This window comes from Pavona decussata, unplaced genomic scaffold (genome assembly GCF_977016875.1).
Source record: "Pavona decussata unplaced genomic scaffold, jaPavDecu1.1 SCAFFOLD_161, whole genome shotgun sequence".
NCBI classification, from domain to species: domain Eukaryota; kingdom Metazoa; phylum Cnidaria; class Anthozoa; order Scleractinia; family Agariciidae; genus Pavona; species Pavona decussata.
Window position 1 is genome coordinate 1887930 of NW_028145572.1, and position 24324 is coordinate 1912253.

The following is a 24324-nucleotide window of genomic DNA, read 5'->3' on the forward strand; positions in this document are numbered from 1 at the left end:
GTGGCGTTGTCGCTTCTCAAGGAACGAACCATGGAACGCCTGAAAGGCCCCCATTTGACTGTCGCCCCCATTATTTTGCCTGTGTGAAAAACGAGAGAGCTTGGGAATAAGTCTCCAGTCTCTGGGAGCTTCGGCTTCAAGATGGCGGATGGCACGGAATCTAATCGGGAAGGACAGCTTCCCTTCAAGGATGACGATAAAGTCACGAAAAATAATGGAAATACTACTCCGACAAGGCGCCGTGTAAATACAGGAATCACTGTTGAATCTTTGTATTTAATAATAGCAATGTGGATGGAAATGTTCCCGGAGCAAGGTTCTTCATCAGACGACAGTGATATTTCAGCTGCAGCAAATACAATGAAATTACGTGTAAGTGATAAATCAGCTGATTACATCAGGAAAATTGGCTGCGTCCTTGTACAGCAAGATGGCCGTCTTGTTGCAGTTGACCGCAGTCGTAATGGTATGCACGGATTAGCTCGAATGCTGGTCAAACATCACGACAAAGCCAAGGGTTCCAGTGTTTATGTTTCACGGAAACCCTGCACATACTGTGCCAAGCTTTTAGTAACAGCTGGGATCACTGAAGTCCTATGTCCACCATTTGAACCCGAGTTTTACAGTAGTAAGGAAGAGAAACGTGTTGGCGTCTTATTTGATGCTGGTCAAGTTACCCATAGTGTATTTATCCCTCAAGTAAGGATGGAGTTAACAACAGCAACAGAGAGGGAATTAGTAGCAAGGGGAATATCGTTAAGTGATATCCAGGGATACACTCAAAAGGTGTTCAGGAGATTCTGGAACGAAGAATGTGTTAGGCATATGAGTATTGGCTCCATTGAGGAAGCCTACAGCAAATTTGAAAACCTTGTGAAATGGTTGGCACAAATTTACCTCCCTTTAGAACGTTCAAAGTTCAGGTGTTTTACTGGTGAAAAGGAACCCAGCTCGACATCAGAAGACAAAATAATTAGGACTTTTGACCCTGAAAATGATGCTTACCAAGGAAAGATTGCAAAACACCTTCTCAGCCTAGCAGCAATGACAATACAGCGGACTGCCGAACCAAAGACTGGAGTCGGATGTGTAATCATGAAGGACAATGACATAGTTGCTGTTGGGTGGAACAATTTTCCTTCTAGAATAATTGAAGATGATTTTCATAATGCATCTGATCAGGAACGGGACAAAAAATATCCCTTTTTCGTTCATGCGGAACAAAATGCACTTCTTTTGCGGAATTTAACAGATGTCCGTGGTGGAGTAATATTTGTCACAAAAACGCCATGTCATGAATGTACCCCTTTGGTGAAGGTTTCTGGGATTGGAACCGTTGTGTTGGCAACTTCACTGGAACCAATAAAAGAAAAGTATCGCCTCAATTATGAAGTTTTTCGAGAAGAGGTTCAGAAGGGTAGTTTTCTTTGCTATGAAATGTCCACACTTTGAGAGTAAAATTTCACAGCACTTAAGACACTTTACAATCATTACCTTATAACATGAGAACTCATCATGGCCTCACTTCAGTGGCCAAATTCGTAACAGATATAAACAGCCCAATGAACCAACCAGAACTCAAAGTAATACATGTTACTGTCACCAAGCACAGGAAAATGCATGCATGCAAGCAAGTCACAATAATGTAATAGAGTGTTTTCACATGACGTCACGGCGGTCATGTTGGTGTCCCAAAACAAAGAAATGGCCGCCATGTTTGTGTCCCAAACTAAACCTCTGGGAATTGAACTCTATTTTTATGCAAATACTTTCTTTTGTTTCAGTAAACCAATATGGCCGGTAGTCACGTGAATGAAAACGTTCTATTGGTTTTGGTTCTCACTGGCTGAGAAAGTGGTGCAAATTTTGCCAACCAATAACAGAGCAAAAGCAAAACCAAAGATGTGAATTATGTTAACTTAAAATAATGCTCTACACAACAATAACAATAACAACAACAAACACTTACAGGGTGAGAAGTGCAATAGAGTATATATTGTTTGACCATTTTTTCTAAACATTGTACATGGCAAACACTCAAAGACAGTTGCATAATTTGCTCTTTTTGCACGATTTCTTCATTTCTGTTTATATGTAGAATCTGAGGAGGAAGGCCAAAATTTACTGCTTGCAAATATCCTTCAAAATATGAATTCTCCTTTCACTTTGGTTCTGATGACTATGCAATATTCTTAGTTTAACTCATCACCAATAGATGAGTGTGGAGAAGGTGCCTGCAAGGTCTGTGGGGGAGCCGCAAGCAGGCGTGAAAGGTAACCATGACAACACTGTAAGCAGCAACCACCCAGGCACCGTCACACTGAATACTCAGTGGAATATTGAATACTTATCAATACTTATCTAGAGGGATGGGAGGGACAGGAGCAAAGCTTTTTCCTGCAACTGTACATGCAGCATAACACGTGCAAAATGGTTGACATCAACAGGGGAGCTGTAAATTTACTGAGGCCCTGCAAAACGCTTGGACCTCCCCGCCTAAATTAAAGGAGTAGACCGCTGGCCAGCATTGTCTTGAGTTTAACCTCGCCTAAATTACATTTAGCCCCATCTGTTTGTCTGACATTATATTGATAATGGAAGGAGAAATCACATTTTCATTACTGGCATTTGGTCACTGAATGTATCTAAAGAATATCCTGTAGTCTGATTTTCTTTCTACATCCCACTGCTTAACAACGTTAGATATTGTTGGACATTAGACAATCGAGAGATTAAGCACCATGTTTATGACAAATGGCAAACGTGAGATCCACGTTTACATTTTTCTTGAAAAACTGGGTACATAGATGAAAATAGTGCAAGATAATTCTGGCCTTTGGTGCTAACACAAAACTTACTTAAGTTTACTGAGAAAAACGAAACATTGAGCGGCAAATGTTGGGTAAACATGGTCATGTGGTCATTTCTGCTGTTTGCTGTTTGCCGTAAAAGTGGTGCTTAATCTCTCTAACATCTCCTTAATAGTTGACAATGTTGGTAGTACTCTAATCACTTGTCTGCTTGATAGTGCAAGGTTATTTTTGTAATACTAGAAATACGTAGCTCGCAAAACCTCGCGAAGCTGGGGCTGGGTGGAAAGCCCTCTTTACTCGTATTGTAGCATCAAATGAGGAGATTAAAAGGCGCATAAGATTTTTTTTGATGAGCATGGTGTTTTCGTAGTTCCACGGGCTAGTTTGCGGTTGAAAATCTATTTCTGACGCGACGTAATGTACAACGGGCGTGCAGCGCTGTCGTGTTCGATGAATTTATTTCCCACGGAAAATGGCCACAAAACGTGTAATTTCTTTAATGCACTCTTTCACAAAAAAGATTTCTAAAAGAAAGGGAAAAGATTCTGGAGAGATAGTTCTGTATCCAGTGAATATTGATGAACATTGCAGTTGAAATTTGATCATGCACACATATTTTTTTCGATGTATGCAAATTTTGCTCCAGACGACGCCAGACAGTCTGACGTCATTGTGCGGACACCTTCAAAGATATAAACATATACACATATACATATATCTATATATATAAATATATTTTTCGCTCGAATTCGCGCGGCTTAGCTCCGCTCGGGCCGGCTCGGCCCGACAAATTTATTAACCTCGCTTCGCGAGGAATGATAGCCCAGTGGGTGTCATTTGGAAATTTTAAAGGGACTGTCACAAAAGGGTAACTTCTTATGGCTTTAAATTTAGAAATACAGTCATCCAACCACCAAAGTGAGTCTTTTGTTAAATACAGTCGTGGTAATAAAAATTTACATTATTTTGACTTTTGAGTCGCTGAACTTTTTGTAAGTTTCTCTTATGATCACAGCTTGAATTTGTATTGTAATTTTTCAGGTTTTTTGTGAAACAGCTGTTGAAAGAAGCTGAGTAACTGCCGAACCTCAATCTTTGTGATAGGAGGATGGGCCTCCCCAGTGTGATATCTGGTGCAATTTTTATATGCCAGTGGGTTTCTATTTGTGGTAATTCTGCAATACCACAGCTCTTAAGAATAAACCCTGAGTGTATTGACAAATGATTTTAAATTAAGGAGAACTTGGATATTAAATAAACACACATACTTAAAATCAATATTTTTGACTATCCCAGTTCCTTGTAATAATAATTTATTTATATTACACATATGTAATGTGATAAATATAATGGGCAGTTTGTGAAATTATAGTCCGATAGAGACTAGAACTTGTAGAAACTCCACCTAGAAGTCTGTAATACACACTCCTTTGTTAGTCAGATCAAACCTTTTAAGGGCTATTCTGTACTAGCTTAATTTACTGTGAATATACACAAGACACAGTGTAAACGTGTACACAAATGGTCAGGGCTGCAAATGAGGAAATATTATGGAAACATTGTATGCAATTACACTGTACCTTCACAACCGACATACCAAGTAACATCAATCATCTACATGTACAACTTGCAGGCATTTTTCTACACCATGAAACTCCCTCAGTGAGCTACTGAGAGTACTTAGTTCTCCTTGTACACCTCATACATATAAACTCATATTTCCAAGCTAGATGGGTTCTGTACAAGTCATGTAGATTCACTCTATCGTCTTCCTCATGTTTTCTCTTGTCGAAACTACTTCAAGACATGATAGATAGATAGATGGCCACATGCAGGGACAGTAGGAATACAGTAAGAGTCTGTGGTCCATGACAACTGATGACAAAAGGCTTATTGTCATTAGCTCAAGAAGCTTGAACAGTTGTAGCCTTCATCAGGTGAATTAATTCCCAGTGTACATGTACATCTGTACCACATGTACTGACAAAGATGCTGTTGGTCAATCACTGCAGTGTGTTTGTGTTTGTCTTCCGTTGTACACTAACTTCTTATCTTTAACATGTAGTGCTGAACTCTTCCATCAGGTGCTCTACCAGACACCCAGCTGTAAACAAATTAAACAAAACCAGTGATGTAAAACACAGTCGAGTACTGTACATGACAGTTCTTCCTGTGTATTCTGAAGAAATCACTAAAACCTGGGGTGCTTACCATTTACATGGAAAACCAGGAAATTCCAGTTGGAAAATCAAATGGTATGCAACAGTCCATTTGGAGTACTTCTGAAATTACTTCTGAAAGTGATGCATTTTTATTACTCCTTCTGGGATTTACAGCTGATGTTCATACATTTTGCATGTTATCCATCTTCTGTTAAGACAAGCTAAATCATTTCGTATTTATGCTGATTTCCATCCGGTTGGTGGTTTGCGTAAATGGTAAGCACACCTGATAATAGTTAATTCTTTCTTGGGGAAATGATTTCACATTTTCCTCCTAGTGCTCTAAGAGCAATTCAAGTTAGAGAATATGTTCCTTGTCAAATATTTGAGCCATTTTAACCAACATACAGTTAAATCTCTGTAACAGTGCCCCTTTAAAACATGTGGATCATACTGTACATATAGGGACATCTACACGACTGTATAACAATGGTCAGTCATCATTTATAACTCCTGGCAGATGGTGTGTCTCAGGGTTAATTGTAGATATATGCGGCACTGTGACATTTACCACAAATTAATATTGGTGCATAAAATTTATTTAGTGCATCAAATGTGGAACACAAATTTCACCAGGGAAAACTATCTTCCTATTTCAAAGAGATTTAACCCAGTAAATTGAATACATTTTACTCCACCAGTTTATTGCCAATTCTTATATAATTTCTGTGTAAGAAGGTGAAAGGTCCCCCTGTTGTGAAAAAAAAAAGAAGCCCTCTAAAACCTCTTATGTGGGCCTAATGCACCCTAGAAACCAATTTCTGGAATAAACCCTGGTGTCTGTCTAGTAATTCTCCTTCTGGCCCCAGTTGTTCAAAGAGCAGATAAAATGTATTGGTTGGTAGTTACATTGTGATTTATTCACTGAATAGAGTTATCCACTCTTTGAAAAACCAGGGCCAGATTGATACATGTACATTGCTTTTCCTTGTTCACGGTCCAAATTTAGAGCATAAGTGTGTCAGTTGGAACATCAATGATCAAGGCCAAACACACTACTAGATACATACGTACAGTTTTCTTTGTTCTTGGCAAAAGAAACAAAACAGAAATGATTGCTTATTAATGGCTGACTGGGACTACGGAACCAAGACTTACATGTAGGTGTTTAATCAAACCCTGTACACAGAAAATTACACATTGGTTGAATTAGTACCCCTTCTGGCCCCTGAAAAAAATATGATGGTTACCATGTATGAAAGTGAACATGGGCACACACCATTAAAATCTACTCCTGCCTTGTGGGCACCTTACAATTTTGGACTATTGCAGACAGGACTCTGGTAAACAGGAATTACTGACAAGGTGACTAGCACATGCTGATTCAGCTCTTCCTATTGCAGACACCAGTTTGTAGTAAACAAGGCAGAAGTTGAATGTATCTTCCACACAACTGTATAAAGCCTATGTTTATTGACCAAAATAAGCTTAGGGATGTTCCATTTTTGTCCCCCTTCCCCCACCCCCTTCAATTTTCTTGGTACCATTTGAAGAAAAAGATCTGAGGGGTTGAATTTTTGGCAGTGCCTTTGAAAATTAATCCAAAAGGGTCCAAAGGTTGGTGGCTTCTTTGAACAAAAATCCTATACTCCATCAGCAAAACCTTGCCATTCTTAGTTAGGATACAGCCAAAAAAAAAGGAATGGCCCTAATACACATCTGCTAATTTCAGGAGTGCCCATCCTGCCACCCCCTCCCTGGGCTGAATTGCAGGCATTAATAATCTGGGAAATGTCCCATTGCTGGGGCAAACAAGCTGGGCAAATGTCCCATGGTGCAGTTAAATAAGACATTGATTTCTTCCCTTCCAGTCGTACCAATATTCTAATAAAAGCTTATTCACACCAAACAGTCTTGAATAAGTCAACATATAAAAGCAGGATAATTATAACGTACTATGTGAAAATTTGGTTCACCGGCGAGGATTCGAACCCTGGTCTCCTGCGTTCAAGGCAGACGTGATAACCACTACAGGCAAACCTCAGTGACAGCGGACGAAATAGCACAGCTTATTCTTATTGCATCACTAAGATCACGGGGTCACTAACTCAACACTGAGAGTCTGATTTCACTTAGGATCGACTTACAGCGACCTGAATATTCCAATTATTGTTTCCTGTTGTATATTAATTGGAATATTCAGGTCGCTGTAAGTCGATCCTAAGTAAGATCAGACTCTCCGTGTTGAGTTAGTGACCCCGTGATCTTAGTGATGTAATAAGCATAAGCTGGGCTATTTCATCTGCTGTTCGCCTGTAGTGTAGTGGTTATCACGTCTGCCTTGAAGGCAGGAGACCGGGGTTCGAATCCTTGCCGGTGAACCATATTTTTGCATAGTACGTTATATCTTGCTTTTATACGTTGACCTACTTTGTTCCTTTCATATAACAGGTCATTACAGTGATCCTATGTGAAAATATGGCTGATTCACTTAGTATGAATATTCTCTGCTGTCTTTGTTTCATGTGACTCTTGAATAAGTCCTATTTCTCAGTATTGTGGCACTGACTGTTCATTCTGTGGATCTACAATGTGCAGTTCCATAAAAAATCCATACCCACCCCATGGAAGGTCATCAGAAATTCCTAGGGGAAGGGGGGTCTTAAGAGTCAATATTTTAGAAGTAACGTACGAAGCAAAACTGGAATTTCCTGGGGGGTGAGGTGGGGGATGCAAAACAAAAAGCCTTCCATGGGAGGGGTATGGATATTTTCTGAAACACCGCAATCTAATTTATGTCCTCCTCTGACGTACTTTGTCAAGAATTTATTGTCTTTGCTGATGAACTTATCATTAATTGAGGTAAAAATGACAAGCCCGCCATTTGCCCAGGAGTAGACTTAAATCCCTGATCCCCAGGACGGAAAATGTTGGAAAATGCCTTGCTCATGCCGGAGGGTGGGATGGACACTCCTGGAACTGACTGATGCATGCACGTATACGTATGTCAACTGAGTTCGCGTGTACATTTATATTGACAGTTCATAAATATTATGCCTAATGCCTGCAGATGCAGTTTGCATTATTAAAATGAAAATGAGAGTCTACGAGCGTTTATGGCAATCGCTAATGTTTTATGAGCCCTCATGGAGTTAACCTCAGTATCAGTACTCAGGTTATCAGGGCAGTGTAATGTGTTTAAACTGTCGCCGACTGATGATCCAGCTTCCGGCCATCCTTTCGATATTTTCAGCACATGCATGTACATGGCAGAGCTTTATAAAGTCAAGTTTAGCGCACGTAAAATAGTCTTACCACTGATTTGCCTTCCTACGCTTTTCAATAGCTTTCCCTTCTTCCTTGAAAGTAAAATAAAGAACTAATATCGGATGCATTTTGCCTATGTACCAGATTTGAAAACATTCCTTTTGAAGTTGATTACTCGCCGACTAACTTCTTCCCAGGTCCCACTCGCACGTGATTTTACGGGCTGCGCATGGGAGGGTGGGAAAGAGAAAAAGTACGAATCTATCAAACCCGGTCGTACACTGAGATATCTGGTCAAAGAGTTTAGTAGATGTGATAGGAGTCAGATATGGAAATTGACTGTTCACATTCATATCAGGGGGAGGGGAAGGCCGACAATGAGTTTTGTCGAACCTATGAAAAAGTAATGCCCACCAACTCCCGCCTGCAGCCGAGTCTGAAACGTGATCGGCTCGACCTTTAGCAAAGTACCTTTAATAACAACCGTATTAAAAGCCACAATACCGGGGCATTTGTCCATGGACTGGCCTTTACGCCATGGACGAAAGTTCCATTTCAAATGGCGGTCAATAAACTCGCGAAAAATTGCCTCTGTCTATTCTGACAGACTGATGCACCTGTGGTTTTGTGAATTACTGGGTAAAATCACTCTACTCGAGTGTGTCAGTAAAACCACTTCGTCCGTCAGAGAGAGGCACTGAAGCAATTCAGTACTGGTAGATAGCTTGCTTTATTTTATTTTGATATGCTATCTGTAATGAACGACTCTATAAGTCAGTTTTTCGATACTCCACCAAGCCAACTTGTTGACCGATCGAGAGGGGAGAAATTCTTTTACCACTGAAATCTTCCATAGTTATTAAAGCAGATGTTAAGGCGCAATTTATTGTAAATGCAGTAGTTAAATTTACGAGTGAACCAGTTCTCGAATACGAAAGATTTGAAAACAAAAATATATATATTTGTCGATTCCCGGCTATTTTTACGCCACATTTGTACAAATCCCAGTTCAAACTCCAATGGCCAATTCGCCTAAAAGATCTAGTTATTCCCTATATATGTTCTCTTGTCTTTTGTGTCTTTTGTTAGCTCTAACAGGCACTAGATCATGACACTGCACTTCTAGTTTTACGATGTTGCAGACATTCCAACCCTTGATAAAGGAAAATCTGGAGACCCATGAAAAAAATAGTGAGATTCTGTTTTTTTCCCCTATCAAACCCCTTTTCCATCGAGGGAGGTCAACAGCCTCATTCCCAGGGCCTACTCCCCTTTCAAAATGACGGACAGACGCGCGAGAAAAACGATAAGATATTGAACACAAGCAAAAATCACAGCTCGGTACAAAAATTAGTAAGTACAGTGTTTTTCTTTATTAGTTTATCACTTTATGGCATTAGCATTCCTTGTAAATATTTCATTTTTATTCAACAACTTAATTTATTTCATTTCAGAAAGATTTTTCCCAAAAACCCGTGAGATTGGGAGCCTTGTCGTGAGACCGTGAGAAATGACAAAAAATCGTTACAAAAAATCGTTACTCACGGCAGAACCGTGAGAGTTGGCAGGTCTGATGTTGCTCGTGAGTGAAATCACTCCTGACTCAATGGTTACACCTCAGTAAAACCACTTCTTGCGTTAGAGCTAGGCAATTAGATACTAATTACTGATAATTAGATAGCTTGCTTGAAACAAACCAAAACATGCTGAGACGCGGTTGAGATGGCAGCTGCCAACGTTGGTGGCTCACTAGACCATCGGATATAACTTCTTCAAAGTGTTTTCAACTAATGCTTTCAAACAAACAAAAACTTCCGAGTCTTTAGATGGTGGTTAATTACCATCATTTGATTCGACTCCTTATTAGCATTTGCAGCCAATTTGCCCCCTCTTCTAATGATGGCCAAGTCGTGTGAATATGCACATTCCTTCCGGTTTGTCCTCTATTGTCCATTTATAGCTCTATAAATAGTCACTGGATCATTCACTTCCGGTTGGCTGAATGACCAGTACCACTGCACGTACTGAATAAATTAAATGACAGTAAAACCACTTATGCGTCAGAGAGCCACTGGACCAATTACGTTGCTTACTTGAATAAAACAAAAAATGTTGAGCATTACGTTAAAACGGCAGCTACTATCGTTTGGGGCTCATAAGTTAGCTGAAGTCGTTGACCGTTAGAGTTCTTCTGCAAAACTTTCAATCACATAGCGGTAAGTATGCTGATTCTCTTTGTCCAGCCGAGAAATTCAAAGCTCTAGTCACTGTGTAGTTTGTCTTTTAGTTAATTCAGTATCCGTGCATGAACATTTCTAGTCAGTAATTTAGGACATCTACCACACCGGCTGACTGCGAATACGCAAGAATAATGAAATGATAGTTTGTTCAGTAATAATACGATTGCAGGATTGTCTTTGGAAAGTAGAAAGATAAATCAGGTTTGGTAAACCTACGACCTAAGTATTCCTGTTTTACGATTGATCATAAAGTTGACTTTACGCTAATAGTTTAATAAGTAAGACCATTTTCCGCTTTTCAAACTGACCGTTGCCGGATTGCAAGATGACGTAGCTTAAAAAAAATTTTAAAAAATCCCCTTTGTTTTCGGAGGGACGACAATGCCGTTGAAAATGCGAAATAAAACCAGCTATCATTTTCAGTGGAAAGGTAACAGTTTGGAAATTAATTCGGAGAATAAGATTTTAAAATTCCCTAAAACTTTATGTTACTTAATGACTTTTCAGCGAAAGAATCCGAACAATTCAAACTGTGCACGTGTTCGCTTACACAAATACACCTTAAAAAAGGCCGAGAAACTATATATCTGGGAACATACTTAGGAGAAAACATTTGAAGTATTTTTCTTCAATATTCTCGTTGGGGGCCCCTGAGTCACGGGTCGGTTGTCAGGGATTTTCACTTCATGTTCTCGTTTAGTTTTTGAAAGGCTCAGTACTAATTCTGCGCGCTTTTAAACACGCGTATTCTTTACCGATTATTCATTGTTTCTCAGGAGCCGACGTGCAATGAGGTCAATGCTGGTCCTAGTTTTGTTTCTTATGCAGCTTCCTTGGACCCATCAGTGCAACCCGTTGACAGGTCCAGCGGGAACAACTGCCTGTGTAAAGTTAGTCGGCTATAACAACTATCAGTGGGCGACGTGCGTCAGTAACAGCTACATAAAAGAAAAAAGCAGCCACAGACACGCTTGTGTTCTCCCTGGGGCAATTTATTGCTGGTACCAGTGTATGGTAGAAGTGCATAGCGTGAGTAATGGCTTGGTGACCAAGGACTGTTCATGCACTCCGGGAAAAATATTAACCTCCTCTCTGCCACAAGCCTGTTATAGCCCATCAGGTGAGTCTTGCAACTGGTACAGCAGCTGCTTGAGAAGGAAATATCCTTGTGAAGACGCCACCAATGCCTACGCAGTCACATACGCTGAGAAGTTTTGCACGATGTATAACGAGAGAAGAGCATTATTCAGCGCAGAAGGACAAAAATGGCTAGATGCTGTTCGTAAGTGTCTTCAGGTCGATTTAGTGCCTCTTGTACGTCCGTGGGTCACAGCATCATGTCACCAGATGCGTCAAAGAGCGCTTGCTACTCACATCCCATGCTACCTAAAGCCAGACCAAAATGTGACATCTGTTTGTGACCTTAACTGCACGGATTACCTCAAGATCTTCTGGTCCATCAAGGGATCCTTTATAAAGATGGACACGGCATGGGGATCCATAAAAGATCTATGGAACGTGGAGATTAGATGTTTTTTGGACAGTCCGATTACACAATGTCTGAAGGATGAAGTGGGCGAGGGAGGTACAATGAAAGTCATCAGGATTTCACTTAACAGGTTCAAACAGAAAGGAGCAGCTCGCACTTCCGTTTCCCTTTCACAAGATGATGCTGCCAGTCGGTTTGCAGATGGAGTTGGTTCATCCATTGCGAAACTCTTAAAATGGAACCCGGTTGCAATGGATTGGATTGCTTACACTGAAAATTTTGCTGCTCATGATGACCAAGACATCACCATGGTGTTAGCAGACAGAAAAGCTCTCGGTATCGTCACCACATCCACCCCGTCTGTCAACTTCAACCACACAATCCACCAGTTCACTTCAGTTGTAGCGGAAGGGAAGCTGCTTTTGCAGGTGGATGGATACAATGTCTGGGTGAGATCCTTGTCATCCTGCTCTGATAAATCCTGTGCTCGAACCCAGACCCTGGCAGTTTCAGACAAACCTCCTAATTGGCCAAATGGGGCTACCAGGATCCTCCATGTCAACATCGGGCTGTTTGGAATAATCGTTTCTTTGCTCATGTACCACCCGTGTTTCTAGATGACATGCAGGCAACTAGAACGAAGAACTAGAAGGTCTGGGAATTACTAGTTCTAATAGAATAAAAGAGAAGTTTGTTTAGCATGCTCGGCTTACAAAATTAATCTCTCCAGTCTAGCAAATGCCTGCGAATTTCACGTAACGAACTATAACTTTTTTTAAAGTTAATCAGTACAATGTTAAGAAGTCTAGTCTAAGAAATCACACTAGAAAGGCTAAAAAGACAGCTGTAAAACTTCAATGCAGTTTTAATTTTCCTTCCAGCAGCTATATATAGACATGTACAACAGTACTCCAAGACAGAAAGTTGAAATACAGAGTTTGGTATATATTGCTTATGTTTCTAAATATAAGAACAGTGAGACTACTCAACTGGCAGCCAGCTTTGTCCTAGAGAAGACAGCAAATTAAAGTAAAACAACTCACTCGTTTAATCCAGATCTTTGAGTGGTCCCTGTTACAGCATCTCACCGATTAATAACACTCACTCATTTTTCCTCTGAGTCTCTGCTTTCTTCCTGATACGTATACTATATACTTATGTATTTGCTTGACCACCTTTTTCCCTTACTGATGTACTTAGCCTAATTTAATTAGCAGAGCTCTACAATTATTTTTATAAATTCTACTTCCCCCCATTTTTGCAACTGCACAGAAGTAGTGGCCAACACGAAAGCCTTGCTCCTCACTACGCACTTCTTCCCTAGAAGGTAAAACCACTTAAATTAATATAATGCTCTGCATGTTTAATAAATATTTTCTTACCATAAAATACATTGTATTTCGAATACGTGTGAATAAAAATTGATATGAATTGATACGATCGGGACCTTACATTGTGTCATTATCTTTTCTATAACTATCTGACCTATAAATGACAAAGGTGAAACGGAAGGTTTCAGAATGTTCTTATTGCAAAGCAGTTACCACTCTTTTCTTTTCTAATTTTGGGGTAAAAAAAATATTGTTTTTAACAGTCACGAGAAAATAGAATTCACATCTTCAAGCCACAAATGTATTGCTCGCCATTTTCCACCGACTGTTTGCACAAACACCCGTTAAAAGGCGGGAAATGACGTTATAAATATCCTCACTAGTGAGATATCATGGAAAATATGCCACTCAGGTCCCGGATGTAGTTTCGTATGAGTTTTACGAGTGGTGTATTTTCCAGTTAAACACACCGGTCTATATAATAATACTTGCTATATCGCTAACCGAAACAGCCATTGCTTCACAAAACGGTCAGAAAAACTGCACTAAAAATCCCAACATATAACGTCCAAAAGATATTACAGTTGTTATCTCAAATTATAAAATAGCCAGAGTCAAGCAAGCACTGTGATTGGTCAAACTGAGTTCTGTGTAACTCCACAATGCACGGAGCGTACGTATGGTGCGTGCATTATAATTGTACATATGCACGGAGCACACGTCAGATTTTTTGCCTGTGAAAAATCTGACAAATTCAGAGACAGAATGGGCTGTCACTCCAGCAATTCGCAAAGAACAGTCTCTTGTACTGATGTTTCCAGACTTTTAATAACTTCAACTTGTCTCTCAACACCTTAAAACTTGACTTGGAGTTAACTTCTTGAACTTGCTTACGACGTGACGAAAAACTAAAACAGTTTGACTTTTTACTTGATTGCGCTGTCGCGCGCTCTGTCGTGATCGTGTCGTGATCGGCAAGAGCGCGCGCTATTAAATTACGCATTACCTCGTGTAGGGAGAAACTTGATGGTGATTCATTAAAATTCGCACTTGTCTGAGGAGTTGCGATTGTTTATATTTTATAAAAGAATTAAAAAACTTGTTCCTCGTGCATTGTTGAGTTATATAAGCACTTGGGAATTTTTAAGAACACTCGAGAAGTGCAGAGAGGCACTCGCCTACGGCTCGTGCCTCTCTGCACTTCTGTCGTGTTCTTAAAAATTCCCGCGTGCTTATATAACTCAACAATGCACTCGGCGCGTTTTTTATTTCTTTAGTCAGAACTGGCGGCTGGATGAAGGACCTTTTTGGAAAGAGGCTTTTTCTTCAATTCGTCATCTCCTCTTCGTATATTTTTACGTTTAACGTAGGAAGAACGCACACCTAATACGGATTGGAGTCGAGATTGTATGGGACAACGTTGATTGCTGGAATGAATGAATGGATGGCCGGATGGATCTTAGGACACGTATCTGGCATCCCCCACAGATTTTTTTTGCAGGAGCAGATGACATCACAGAGGAGAGAGTGCCTGGAATCAACTTCATCGAACGCATTTTCTAATCTTTGATTATTACTAGTATATATGTTAACCGCGGAAAAAATCCAAAATTTGTCGGATGTAAGACTGGAAACATGCGCAGTTGGTTGGTTTTCTATTATCCGGGATATCCACGCTGCAATGACGTCACTTAAAATTGCACGTAGAGTGAGACCTGACAAGATGTGACAGAGTTCCGGTAGATTTTACTGAATAGTCCAGTTTCGAATTCACCAAGATCGCTGGAAAAAAAAGGCAAAAGACGTTTTTTTTGCAGGGTTAGCTTCAATCTGAAGTAAAATATTCACAAATACCAGTGAGAAGATGAACTTTACACAACTCTGTGTAATGTTTTATTTTAGGAATCAGCACTTTCCTGCTGGTGTTTGTGAATATTTTACTTCAGATTGAGGCTAAACCTGTATCACAGCGTCTTTTGTCTTTTTACGAGCGGTCGTCAGTGGTGAATTCGAAACTCAGTGACCATGGCATTATTCTTCGCCCTTTGAGGCAGATCCGTTCACAGTATTCGTCGTCCGTTGAGGCAATAAATTTTACCGTTGAGTCAAAATCTCTGGCCGTTGAGGTAAATAGTTCGACGTTTGAGTCATATTCATTGTTCTTTGGCTGTCGAAGCTAAAGAAAATTTTGCAGCCATGGATTCAATTAAAATCAAGAGAGGATTTGTTAAAATGTAGATTGCTCGTTGAAGCCAACCATTCAACTGTCAAATCAAATGGCTGTCTACACTTTGTTTGAGTCAATTCGAGCGTCGACTGAGTAAATTGTTTTTCAACCGTTGAGTTAGTTGAGACAAAAGAAAGCTTCTCAAGTAAAGTATTAAATTATCGTTCGCTCGTTGACGATCAGTGAAAGTTCTTTAAGGACGGTGCCTACTATTGTTACTGCGCATACGTTCTGCGCATCTCTAGATACTCAAGTTTCCTATGGGTGGTGCCTACTAATACAGGGATATTTTTGCGTGGTTTAAAACTGTGCGGAGAAAGCAGAACTTAGCAAGTGATTTTGGTATCCAAAAAGAAAATTGGGGGTAACCATGCATTTTTCAGACATAACAAAGCTTCAATTTGGAAAAAAGCGCCATACATTGCTTTGTATTTTGCTGCTTTTTAGAATAATTGTTGCTTAGTTATCTCTAAAAGATGCGTGGTTACCCCCAATTTTCTTTTTGGATTTCAATACCCGCTACTAAGATCTGCTTTTCCCGCATAGTTATAAGCCGTGCAAAAATACTTCTCTATTAGTAGGCACCGTCCTTAAAATGCGTTTGATTCGCTTAAAGCTAAGGCGGTTAGCGATTTCAGAACATAATTATTTTAAAAGCTTCATTGTTGTGATATCTACAGCATAAAATATGGAAAACGCCGTCAGGCCTCAGTAAGGTTTCACGGATACTGATAACACCCGTTATATTTCATTTCTCGTGGGCTTTTACCCTACTTTATCTCATTTCATATTATTCTACTGTCAGTATTTTCTTCCACCTCTAATGCCAGCACTTACTTTCACATTGAAAATCACAGTTTATTTTGTTCTATTAAATGTTCCGGAATGTTCGATATCTCATATTTTGTCTACGGCCTGAAGAACGCGGCTTCTCATACGAGACGCACAAGTGAGAGATGTCATACGGCACCATTTCGGAGACGTTGCCATGCAACAGACGAGAAAGTTTTGCTAATTGGCAGCTGTAATTTACGCCGGGGTGAGAGGGGGTACAAAGGGATGTAGAAACAATTTTATTTCACAGGCCCTGTAAATAATTCTTTCGACATACGTTTGTCCAACATTTATATAGCATCAACGTCTCACGTTTAATTTCAAGTGGTTTTGACTCAGCAGTTTTGTTAAAGAGGCATACAAAGCACTCGGTTAAACAGAATGGTCCTCACGATCCCCACCCTTATAACACTTGGTAATAATTTGCCTTGTTAAACAGGGAGTTGGCGAATTCGTACACACCCAACACATTTCCTCTTGTCTTCGACAAGTTTCTGATATACTTTATTTCGCTGGACGTCTGTGTGTTTCCCAGTCCCACGATACAATAGTATTGGGTGAGTAGGTAGTGCTATTTTAAACTCATTTTAAGAAGCATCAGCTTACTGTGACCATGGTTAACTGATGACCGTTTGTACTTGAACGACATCTCTACAAAGAAAAACAATTAGGGTAGTTAATATACTAAATATAGATGAATTTATATGATAATTCGGCACAGGAGACCTTTTCTTTCGCTTTGTACATACTGTAATGTATCTTCGTAGATCAGTAAACTGATTCCAGTCTACTTTTATTCTCATATTTTTTAATAACGAAGCAGATGAACATAACGTGGTCCGGCATCATAGTTGATGTAGTTGATCATTAGTTTAATTTTCATTTGGAACGTCAGAGTTTTACGTTACGAAACTAAATAAAACGGCTTCACACCTTTTCCTTGGAACGAATTCTAGATACAAGACTTTCATGATCCCCTTCAGAGTGCATATCGAACTCGATATGCACAACTTTCACAACTTTCACTTTCAAATCAGGCTCACTAGGAACGTCTTGCATGATCTGTTTTATTAGTTCGGTTATACGCATTCAATAGCTTCAATGGGTTCTTTAGAGCTTTCAGACCCTCTTTATACCTTGACGTGTAAATTAATTCTGACAAGTATAGTAAATTAAGTAGTAACCGAGTAAAATCAGTAAGAAAATAGAAAGGTTTAGGATTGCGTTTACGGCCGCAAACGGCCACGGCAAACAGAAACTAAAATGACCTCGTGACCATGTTTATCCTATATTTGTCGCTAGCTGTTTTCACTCAGTTTGTCGGTAAAATTGAATGGTTTTGCGTTAGCATCAAAGGTCAGAATTATTTTGCACTATTCTCATCAAGAAAACCGTTGTAAACGCGAATCTCACAGTTACAGGATTTCAGAATATTTAATAACTCAGGTTTACTTTGCCGACTTTGCTGCTTCCGTTTTATACGATAATTAGTTATACATCGGTATCACAGGAATATACATCTCAGGAACATCCTTAAGTGCCTTGGAGGGGAGCTCGAGTAATTAAGCAAGCAGAAGAGACCAACACCAATGTAATGTGATTGGAAGTTCAAGTTTCTAGTTTATGGACGACAGTTTCAGTTTGTCATGCTACACCATACTCGAAATTTCTGAGAAAAACGGGAACTTGTTTGAAGAACAATGGAATATGAAAGGAATTCTAAACACGTGTAAACAAAAGTCTGAACGAGACAAAAGTAATAGGTATTGATTAAAATTGTTTTAATCCTGTTTTGCAGATTTGAAATGAAGTCATTACTCTTCCTGCTGTTCCTCGTAGTGCAGAGTGGATGGGCCAGCCTGTGTGACAAAAAATACGGCCCACCTGGAGTTACAGGTTGCGTTCGAATACTGAGATATTATTACCAACCTCAGTGGGCAACATGCCTCACTGATGCCTACATCCGACAAAAAAGCAGTCACCAGCACCGTTGTACAGATAGATCTGCAACGTATTGCTGGTACCAGTGCATGCTTGAGGTATATGGAAAGAACTCTGGCTCGGTTACACAAGACTGTTCCTGCAAAGATGTAAGTTCGACTGCCAATCCATTCACAAGCTCTCCTACTACACATCTGCCACCAGACTGCTACAGCCCAGCTGGCGACTCTTGTGACTGGTACCGCAACTGCTTGGAAAAGAAGTATCCATGTGAGGATACCAGCAATGCCTACGCAATCAGATACGCTGAGAAGTTCTGCAGGTTGTACAGTAAGAGATATTTCTTATTCAGTGCAGATGGACAGAAATGGGTGGATGCTGTTCGCAAGTGTCTCCAGGTTTCTTTGGTCCCTTTACTACGCCCTTGGTACCAGCCAACGTGCCAAGAAATACGCAAAAAAGCGTTCCTTTCTCACACTCCCTGCTATTTGAAACCGGACAAGGACGTTCCATCCATCTGTGATCTTGACTGCTCAGATTACTTCAAGATCTTCTGGACTATCAAGGGATCTTTTACTCAGTTGGACACAGCGTGGGAATCAATTAAAGGAATGTGGAACATCGGAGACAAATGTGGCGTGGCAAGTCAAATTCCAAAATGCTTCAAAGAAGGCAAAGATGGCATAGCCAATAAAGCTGTCAAAGTCTACAAAATTGTGACCAAAAAGTTCAAAAAGCTCATACATCGAGACAGGAAATCAGCCGATCCGGTGCCGCTTCCAGATGCTGATGCCCGTAGTCGGTTCGCAGATGAAGTGGGCTCCGCCATTGCTAAGGCCTTGAAGTGGAACACGGAAGTGATGGACTGGCTTGCGTACCCTGAGAATGCAACGCTTTCCAAATTCGAAGATCCTGACAACCTGAACATCATCATCGCCCTAGCAGACAAGAAAGCCCTGAGCATCGTCACCACTTCCGCCTCTTCCGTAAACTTCAACCAGACTGTTCAAGAGTTTGCTTCAGCCATTAAAGAAGGAAAGCTGCCCTTGCAAGTGGACGGATACAATGTCTGGGTGAGATCCTTGTCATCCTGCTCGGATAAACCCTGTGCTCGAACCCAGACCCTGGCAGTTTCAGACAAACCTCCCAAGTGGAATGAAGCAGCTCGAACCTCCCAGAATAATCTAGGACTCGTCGGAGTCACTGCCGTGCTGGTTATGTTTATGAACAAACTTTTGGCGTAGACATTGATCCATGAATTCGATAGTAGCCATTTATGACTATGCCAATGCTGGCGATTTAGAGAGTAGTTGTTTTAATAACCTGCAGTGACATTTACGTTTGTTGCTAATAAACCCGACTTTTAATCCATTGTTTACATATATCTTAAGGTCCTTAAGACACTGGGCCCAGTTGTTAAAGGCACGATTAAGCTAACTCAGGGTTAGTATGAACTTTGATATTTCATTCAGTTTAACTGACTAATCCATGCAGATTTTTCCCTTCAGTTATGACCCAGAAATTTCTTTACCTTCAGCTTACTGAAATAAGCTTAAAAAAAAATTCAACGGAGATCGAGACCTTAGTTAAATCTTAGTCTTGAATTAGAGTTAATTGGCTTTCGAACAACTGAGTGGGCTCTGGTTCATAACTTACAAAAATTGAGCTTGGACTCGTAGGTTAGTAAAGGTCAGTAAATTGAGTTTTCAAATGATGAAAGAAAAACTGAGAGCTTAGCTTATGATATAATCCTGCATTAGAACATAAAGTAGACCATAACGTTACGGTTACCTTTGTCAAGTTCCTTAGCTGCAACTTGTGACGATTGAAATTAGCCGTAAAATTTAGCAAGTTCTAGATCCTGATTGAGTACTACTAACGCTAATTCTATAGTTTAGTAGCCTTTTGTGGACTTTTCAGTATTGCGTCAATAAAATAATGGCAATTGTGTGATGCTTGTTTCATGGTGACTCACGCATGAGCATAGAATTATAAGAAGTTCTATAAGAGAAAGTGGAAAAGCTGATCATTCGTCCTGCCTATTGTGGAATGCAATCACTGACTCCATTAAAAGGACAGAAGTAAAAAAGTTACTGGAAACACAGTGAAAACAGCTATGGGACTTGGGCTGTTGTTAAGGTTACCAATTGCACATCATCATCTCGAAGGCCGTCAGCTCGTTGAAGCAGGAGTTGACTGAGATTTTCCTGACTTCAAAGTACCGTAGTGTTAATACCATCAGTTGGACCATCTCATATGTGGACTCTAATATAACATGTTAGGCGTACCTTTCGCTTTCAAGAGCTTGAAACAGCACTGACAGATCTACAATAAAGCCTTTACAACAAAGATAAATAAATCGGTGACCGCGACTCCCAATCCCAAGGCACAAACCCTTACCCTTCTTTATCTTATTTTTGACGGAAAGAGGAACGCTTTCATAAAACTTTCATAGAAAATGGTACCCCTTTTACATACTACATCGGAAACACTGCATCTCTTTTTTTGTAGCGGTCTTTTCTGGATATTTGGAAAGGTCATCTTAAATACCGTAAATCACAGTTTTCCTTACCCTTTCTATAACTCAGCTCGTGAAATCCCTACCCTTTGATATACCTCCAGCTTGAAAAGGGTTCCCCTTTCGAAAGGAGCCTCCCTGTATAGTCCGTTATAGCAAGTATAGTCCCTGCAGTGCCCCCCACCTCCCCCCCCCCCCCCCCAGCCTCGGGTCATGACTGTCTTATGGTGACGTTGCGTGACTGGCTCCGTGTCATCGAAGTATTCGATATTGCTTAATCGGATCGTGTAGTAGCCCTTCGCTAGACCTGCTCTGCAGATGCACGCTTGAGGCCCGATTGGTGAGTTTATACTGATCGATATGCAAATCTGTTCTGTACCTTCGAAAGGAGTTTGTGTTCGGCAATGACTGATTAAGCTCTTGGCACCAGAAAATGGGAACAAACTTTTTTCAGTACTTGGTCAACATAAAGTTACAGTCGTTACAGCATGTTTATTCAGTCTAGTATAAGACAAATCCTTTCTTTTCTGCGTTAAACAGCAAAGCAGAAATGTGTTGTACATAGTGTCTTGTGTTTAATGTGTGTCGTGGCCCATGATTACAAATGAAACTGTTATGCAGTAGTACTCTTTACCAAGTCAACATGAAAAAGTTCTCGTTGGCCGCTCCCCGGGGGGAAGAGTTCTCCTTTACATGGGCTATATATGTATGTGCGGCACCAAAGGGTATGGTTTTTCAGCCGCTTTGGTCATAAATAGGGCATCGATTTTAGCCATTTTGCCGCCATTTTGGTAATAAATAGGGTATCAATATTTTCACTCTAGTCTTGAATTGTTTTTTTTTTTTTTTTTTTGAAGAAGCGACTTCTTCATCATGATGTTTACAGCAACTGTGTACGTGCCGCAACAGCTTGTCATGCGCTCCGGTCACGCGCTGGACTCCGGGGGTTTTTGAACCGAAGTTGACCAGACACTATCAGGTCATAAATAGGGTATCAAATTTTTGGTCAGGTCATAAATGGGGTAGGGAAAGTGGCAAATTTTGGTCATAAATAGGGTAAGGGTTTTGAGAAGCGGGTCGCACACCCCTATCCATTTTTTTGGGAGTACCACCCCCGGGGGTCGCTCAGGAACAAGTGAGGCGTTTTCCCGGTCGAGAAAAAGTATACCCGCGTTCTCTCAGCAATAACAGTAGAATCAGACCGACTTCAGAGATAATTTGAGGGAAATCTCTCTGTAAATTATTGTGATAGCTAACTGAGGAGATTAAAAGCAAGCAAATGAAAAAAAAAAGAGGAAAAAAATATTTAAGCTTTTTGTTATTCTTTGTTGTTTAACGTCGCGATTGCTCAAGGCAACTACTGTTACACTGAAATTCTAGTTGACCACTGGTCCGAGAGACCCACTTCGTTCAGTTAGGAATAAAGGAATTAAGAAAGAAACTATACTAAAGAATTAAAGAGGACCGAAATGTATTTTTCTGCCTTTTATCATGATTTGTTCGAGAAAGCTGCTGACAGTTGAAATCGTAGTTCTGGATAAAAGATATAACCAGTAATAAACGATTGAACAAGCATGTACACGCTGTAAAATATCTCGCAAATAACAAAACGTCACTGATCGATTGTCGTTCGTGACAATAGATGCATCAGGATTTACGTTAATCCTATAATACGCGTCGTCAGTTGCTGTAACGAGAGAGAAAGTTTGCGTTAACACCCAAATAAATACAAAACTCAGCTCACGCGATTTCGGATTGAAGATGAAGGAGGGGAGAGGGTGTAGGGCTGGGGGGTGTGGCGCAAGGGCGAAATAAACCAGAACTGCACTATCAGTCACTACCAGTGACAATAAAAATACCTCAAATATTCAAAGCTTACCACCGAGTTGAGGAAAACGACGCAAATGAGAAACATACTATAACCCGCCTACTTCATAGCAGAAATCCCAATTTGCAAATGACGCATATTGTACAATACAATGCTATTTTTATCATTTCTTTGTTTGACAGAATAGAGATGTGGCCATTACTTGCACTTTTGTTATTTGTACAACATGGATCGGCTGTCCAGTGCGATAAAGACTCCGGTCCCTCAGGAGCTACTGGGTGTATCCAGATGTCCAGATACAATAACCAATACCAGTGGGCAACTTGCCTGACCAATACCTACATCAAGCAGAAAAGTGGCCATAAAAAGGAATGTATTGACAACTCTTGGATCTACTGCTGGTACGAATGCATGCTTGAAGTGTACAACCAAGACAACGGCCCAGTGACCAAAGATTGCTCCTGTAACCCCAGCTTATTCACGGCCTCCACCAACAGATCTCTACCTGCAGAGTGCTACAGCCCAGCTGGCGACTCTTGCGACTGGTACCGCAACTGCTTGGAAAAGAAGTACCCATGTGAGGATACCAGCAATGCCTATGCAATCAGATACGCTGAGAAGTTCTGCATGTTGTACGATAAGCGATATTCTTCGTTTAGTTTAGATGGGAAGAAATGGGTGGATGGTGTTCGCAAGTGCCTACAGGTGGCTTTGGTGCCGTTGCTACGACCTTGGAAGAACCCATTGTGTGAACAGATAAGAAAGACAGCGTTTGCTTCTCACACTCCATGCTACTTACATCCCGACAAAGATGTGCCATCGATCTGTGACCTGGATTGCTCGGAGTACTTCAAAATCTTCTGGACTATCAAGGGATCGTTCACTGAGTTGGACACGGCATGGGAATCAGTCAAAGGAATATGGAACATAGGAAGCAAATGTGGCGTTTCAAGTCAGATTCCAAAATGCTTTACACTCGGAATAGGAAGATCAATGAAGATCACGAAACTGAAAGTTGAAAAGTCCAATCAACGAAGTAGGCGTTTCCATGACCCTCTTCCGGATGGTGATGCTCACACGCGATTCGTAGATAGAATCGGTTCAGCCATTGCCAGAGCCTTGAAGTGGAACTCAAATATTATGGATTGGATTGCGCACCCTGACAATGAAACACATTTGGATGATCCAGACGGCTTCTACATCATGATTGTCTTGGCAGACAAAAGAGCAATTGGCATCGTTTCCACGTTCAACCAGTCCGTTAATCTCAACCTCACTGTCCAAGAGTTTGCCTCAGCCGTAACAGAAGGAAAGCTGCCCTTGGAAGTTCATGGATCCAGTATCCGGGTGAAATCATTGGCTTCGTGTTCCGATAAATTCTGCGATCAACCCGAAACACTGGCAGTCCGTTCAGACAAGCCGCCAAGATCGAATGATGCAGGTGGAATTACCCTTGGTATCGTCAGCCTGTTGGGAGCTATTACAGTCACGTCAATGTCCCAGATCGTCTTTAAATGGTCTTCGTAGCCTGGACCAGTACCTTACGAAATAGAATGTGTCGATGAATCATACATAAAGAGATACTACTGTTAGATCCTTCAAGCAAAACTGAATTATTTTACATAATTATTTTTAATTTTTACCATGCTGCTATGTTTGTTAACATACCCAAAA

At 40.5% G+C, this 24324-nt stretch overlaps 4 protein-coding genes and 1 long non-coding RNA gene across 6 annotated transcripts in view; 3 read left to right on the plus strand and 2 right to left on the minus strand.

The window, feature by feature from the left end:
• Positions 1–24324, minus strand: part of LOC146464690 (uncharacterized) — a 156547-nt gene that overhangs the window by 28818 nt on the left and 103405 nt on the right. The window lies entirely within an intron of this gene.
• On the plus strand, positions 60–3754 carry LOC146464692 (cytidine and dCMP deaminase domain-containing protein 1-like). Of its 2 annotated transcripts, none has more exons than XM_085129212.1 (2): positions 60–3043; positions 3627–3754. In XM_085129212.1, exon 1 carries the CDS (start codon positions 142–144, stop codon positions 1450–1452), a length of 1311 nt encoding a protein of 436 aa, XP_084985338.1. In that variant the 5' UTR covers positions 60–141; the 3' UTR covers positions 1453–3043; positions 3627–3754. The 2 variants fall into 2 exon arrangements, with proteins under 2 accessions (XP_084985338.1, XP_084985339.1); XM_085129213.1 differs by lacking the exon at positions 3627–3754 and having other exon boundaries at positions 60–1829; positions 1892–1909.
• LOC146464693 (uncharacterized) lies at positions 3629–8425 on the minus strand. Its single transcript, XR_014868404.1, has 2 exons — positions 8291–8425; positions 3629–4917 (listed from the first exon to the last, which is right to left on the minus strand). It is a non-coding gene; the product is annotated as an uncharacterized LOC146464693 (long non-coding RNA).
• LOC146464694 (uncharacterized) lies at positions 10366–20257 on the plus strand. Its single transcript, XM_085129170.1, has 3 exons — positions 10366–10458; positions 11259–12484; positions 18197–20257. The coding sequence occupies exons 2-3, from the start codon at positions 11272–11274 to the stop codon at positions 19546–19548; spliced, it is 2565 nt and encodes an 854-aa protein (XP_084985296.1). The 5' UTR covers positions 10366–10458; positions 11259–11271; the 3' UTR covers positions 19549–20257.
• LOC146464695 (uncharacterized) lies at positions 21108–24299 on the plus strand. Its single transcript, XM_085129175.1, has 2 exons — positions 21108–21162; positions 22833–24299. The coding sequence occupies exon 2, from the start codon at positions 22840–22842 to the stop codon at positions 24175–24177; it is 1338 nt and encodes a 445-aa protein (XP_084985301.1). The 5' UTR covers positions 21108–21162; positions 22833–22839; the 3' UTR covers positions 24178–24299.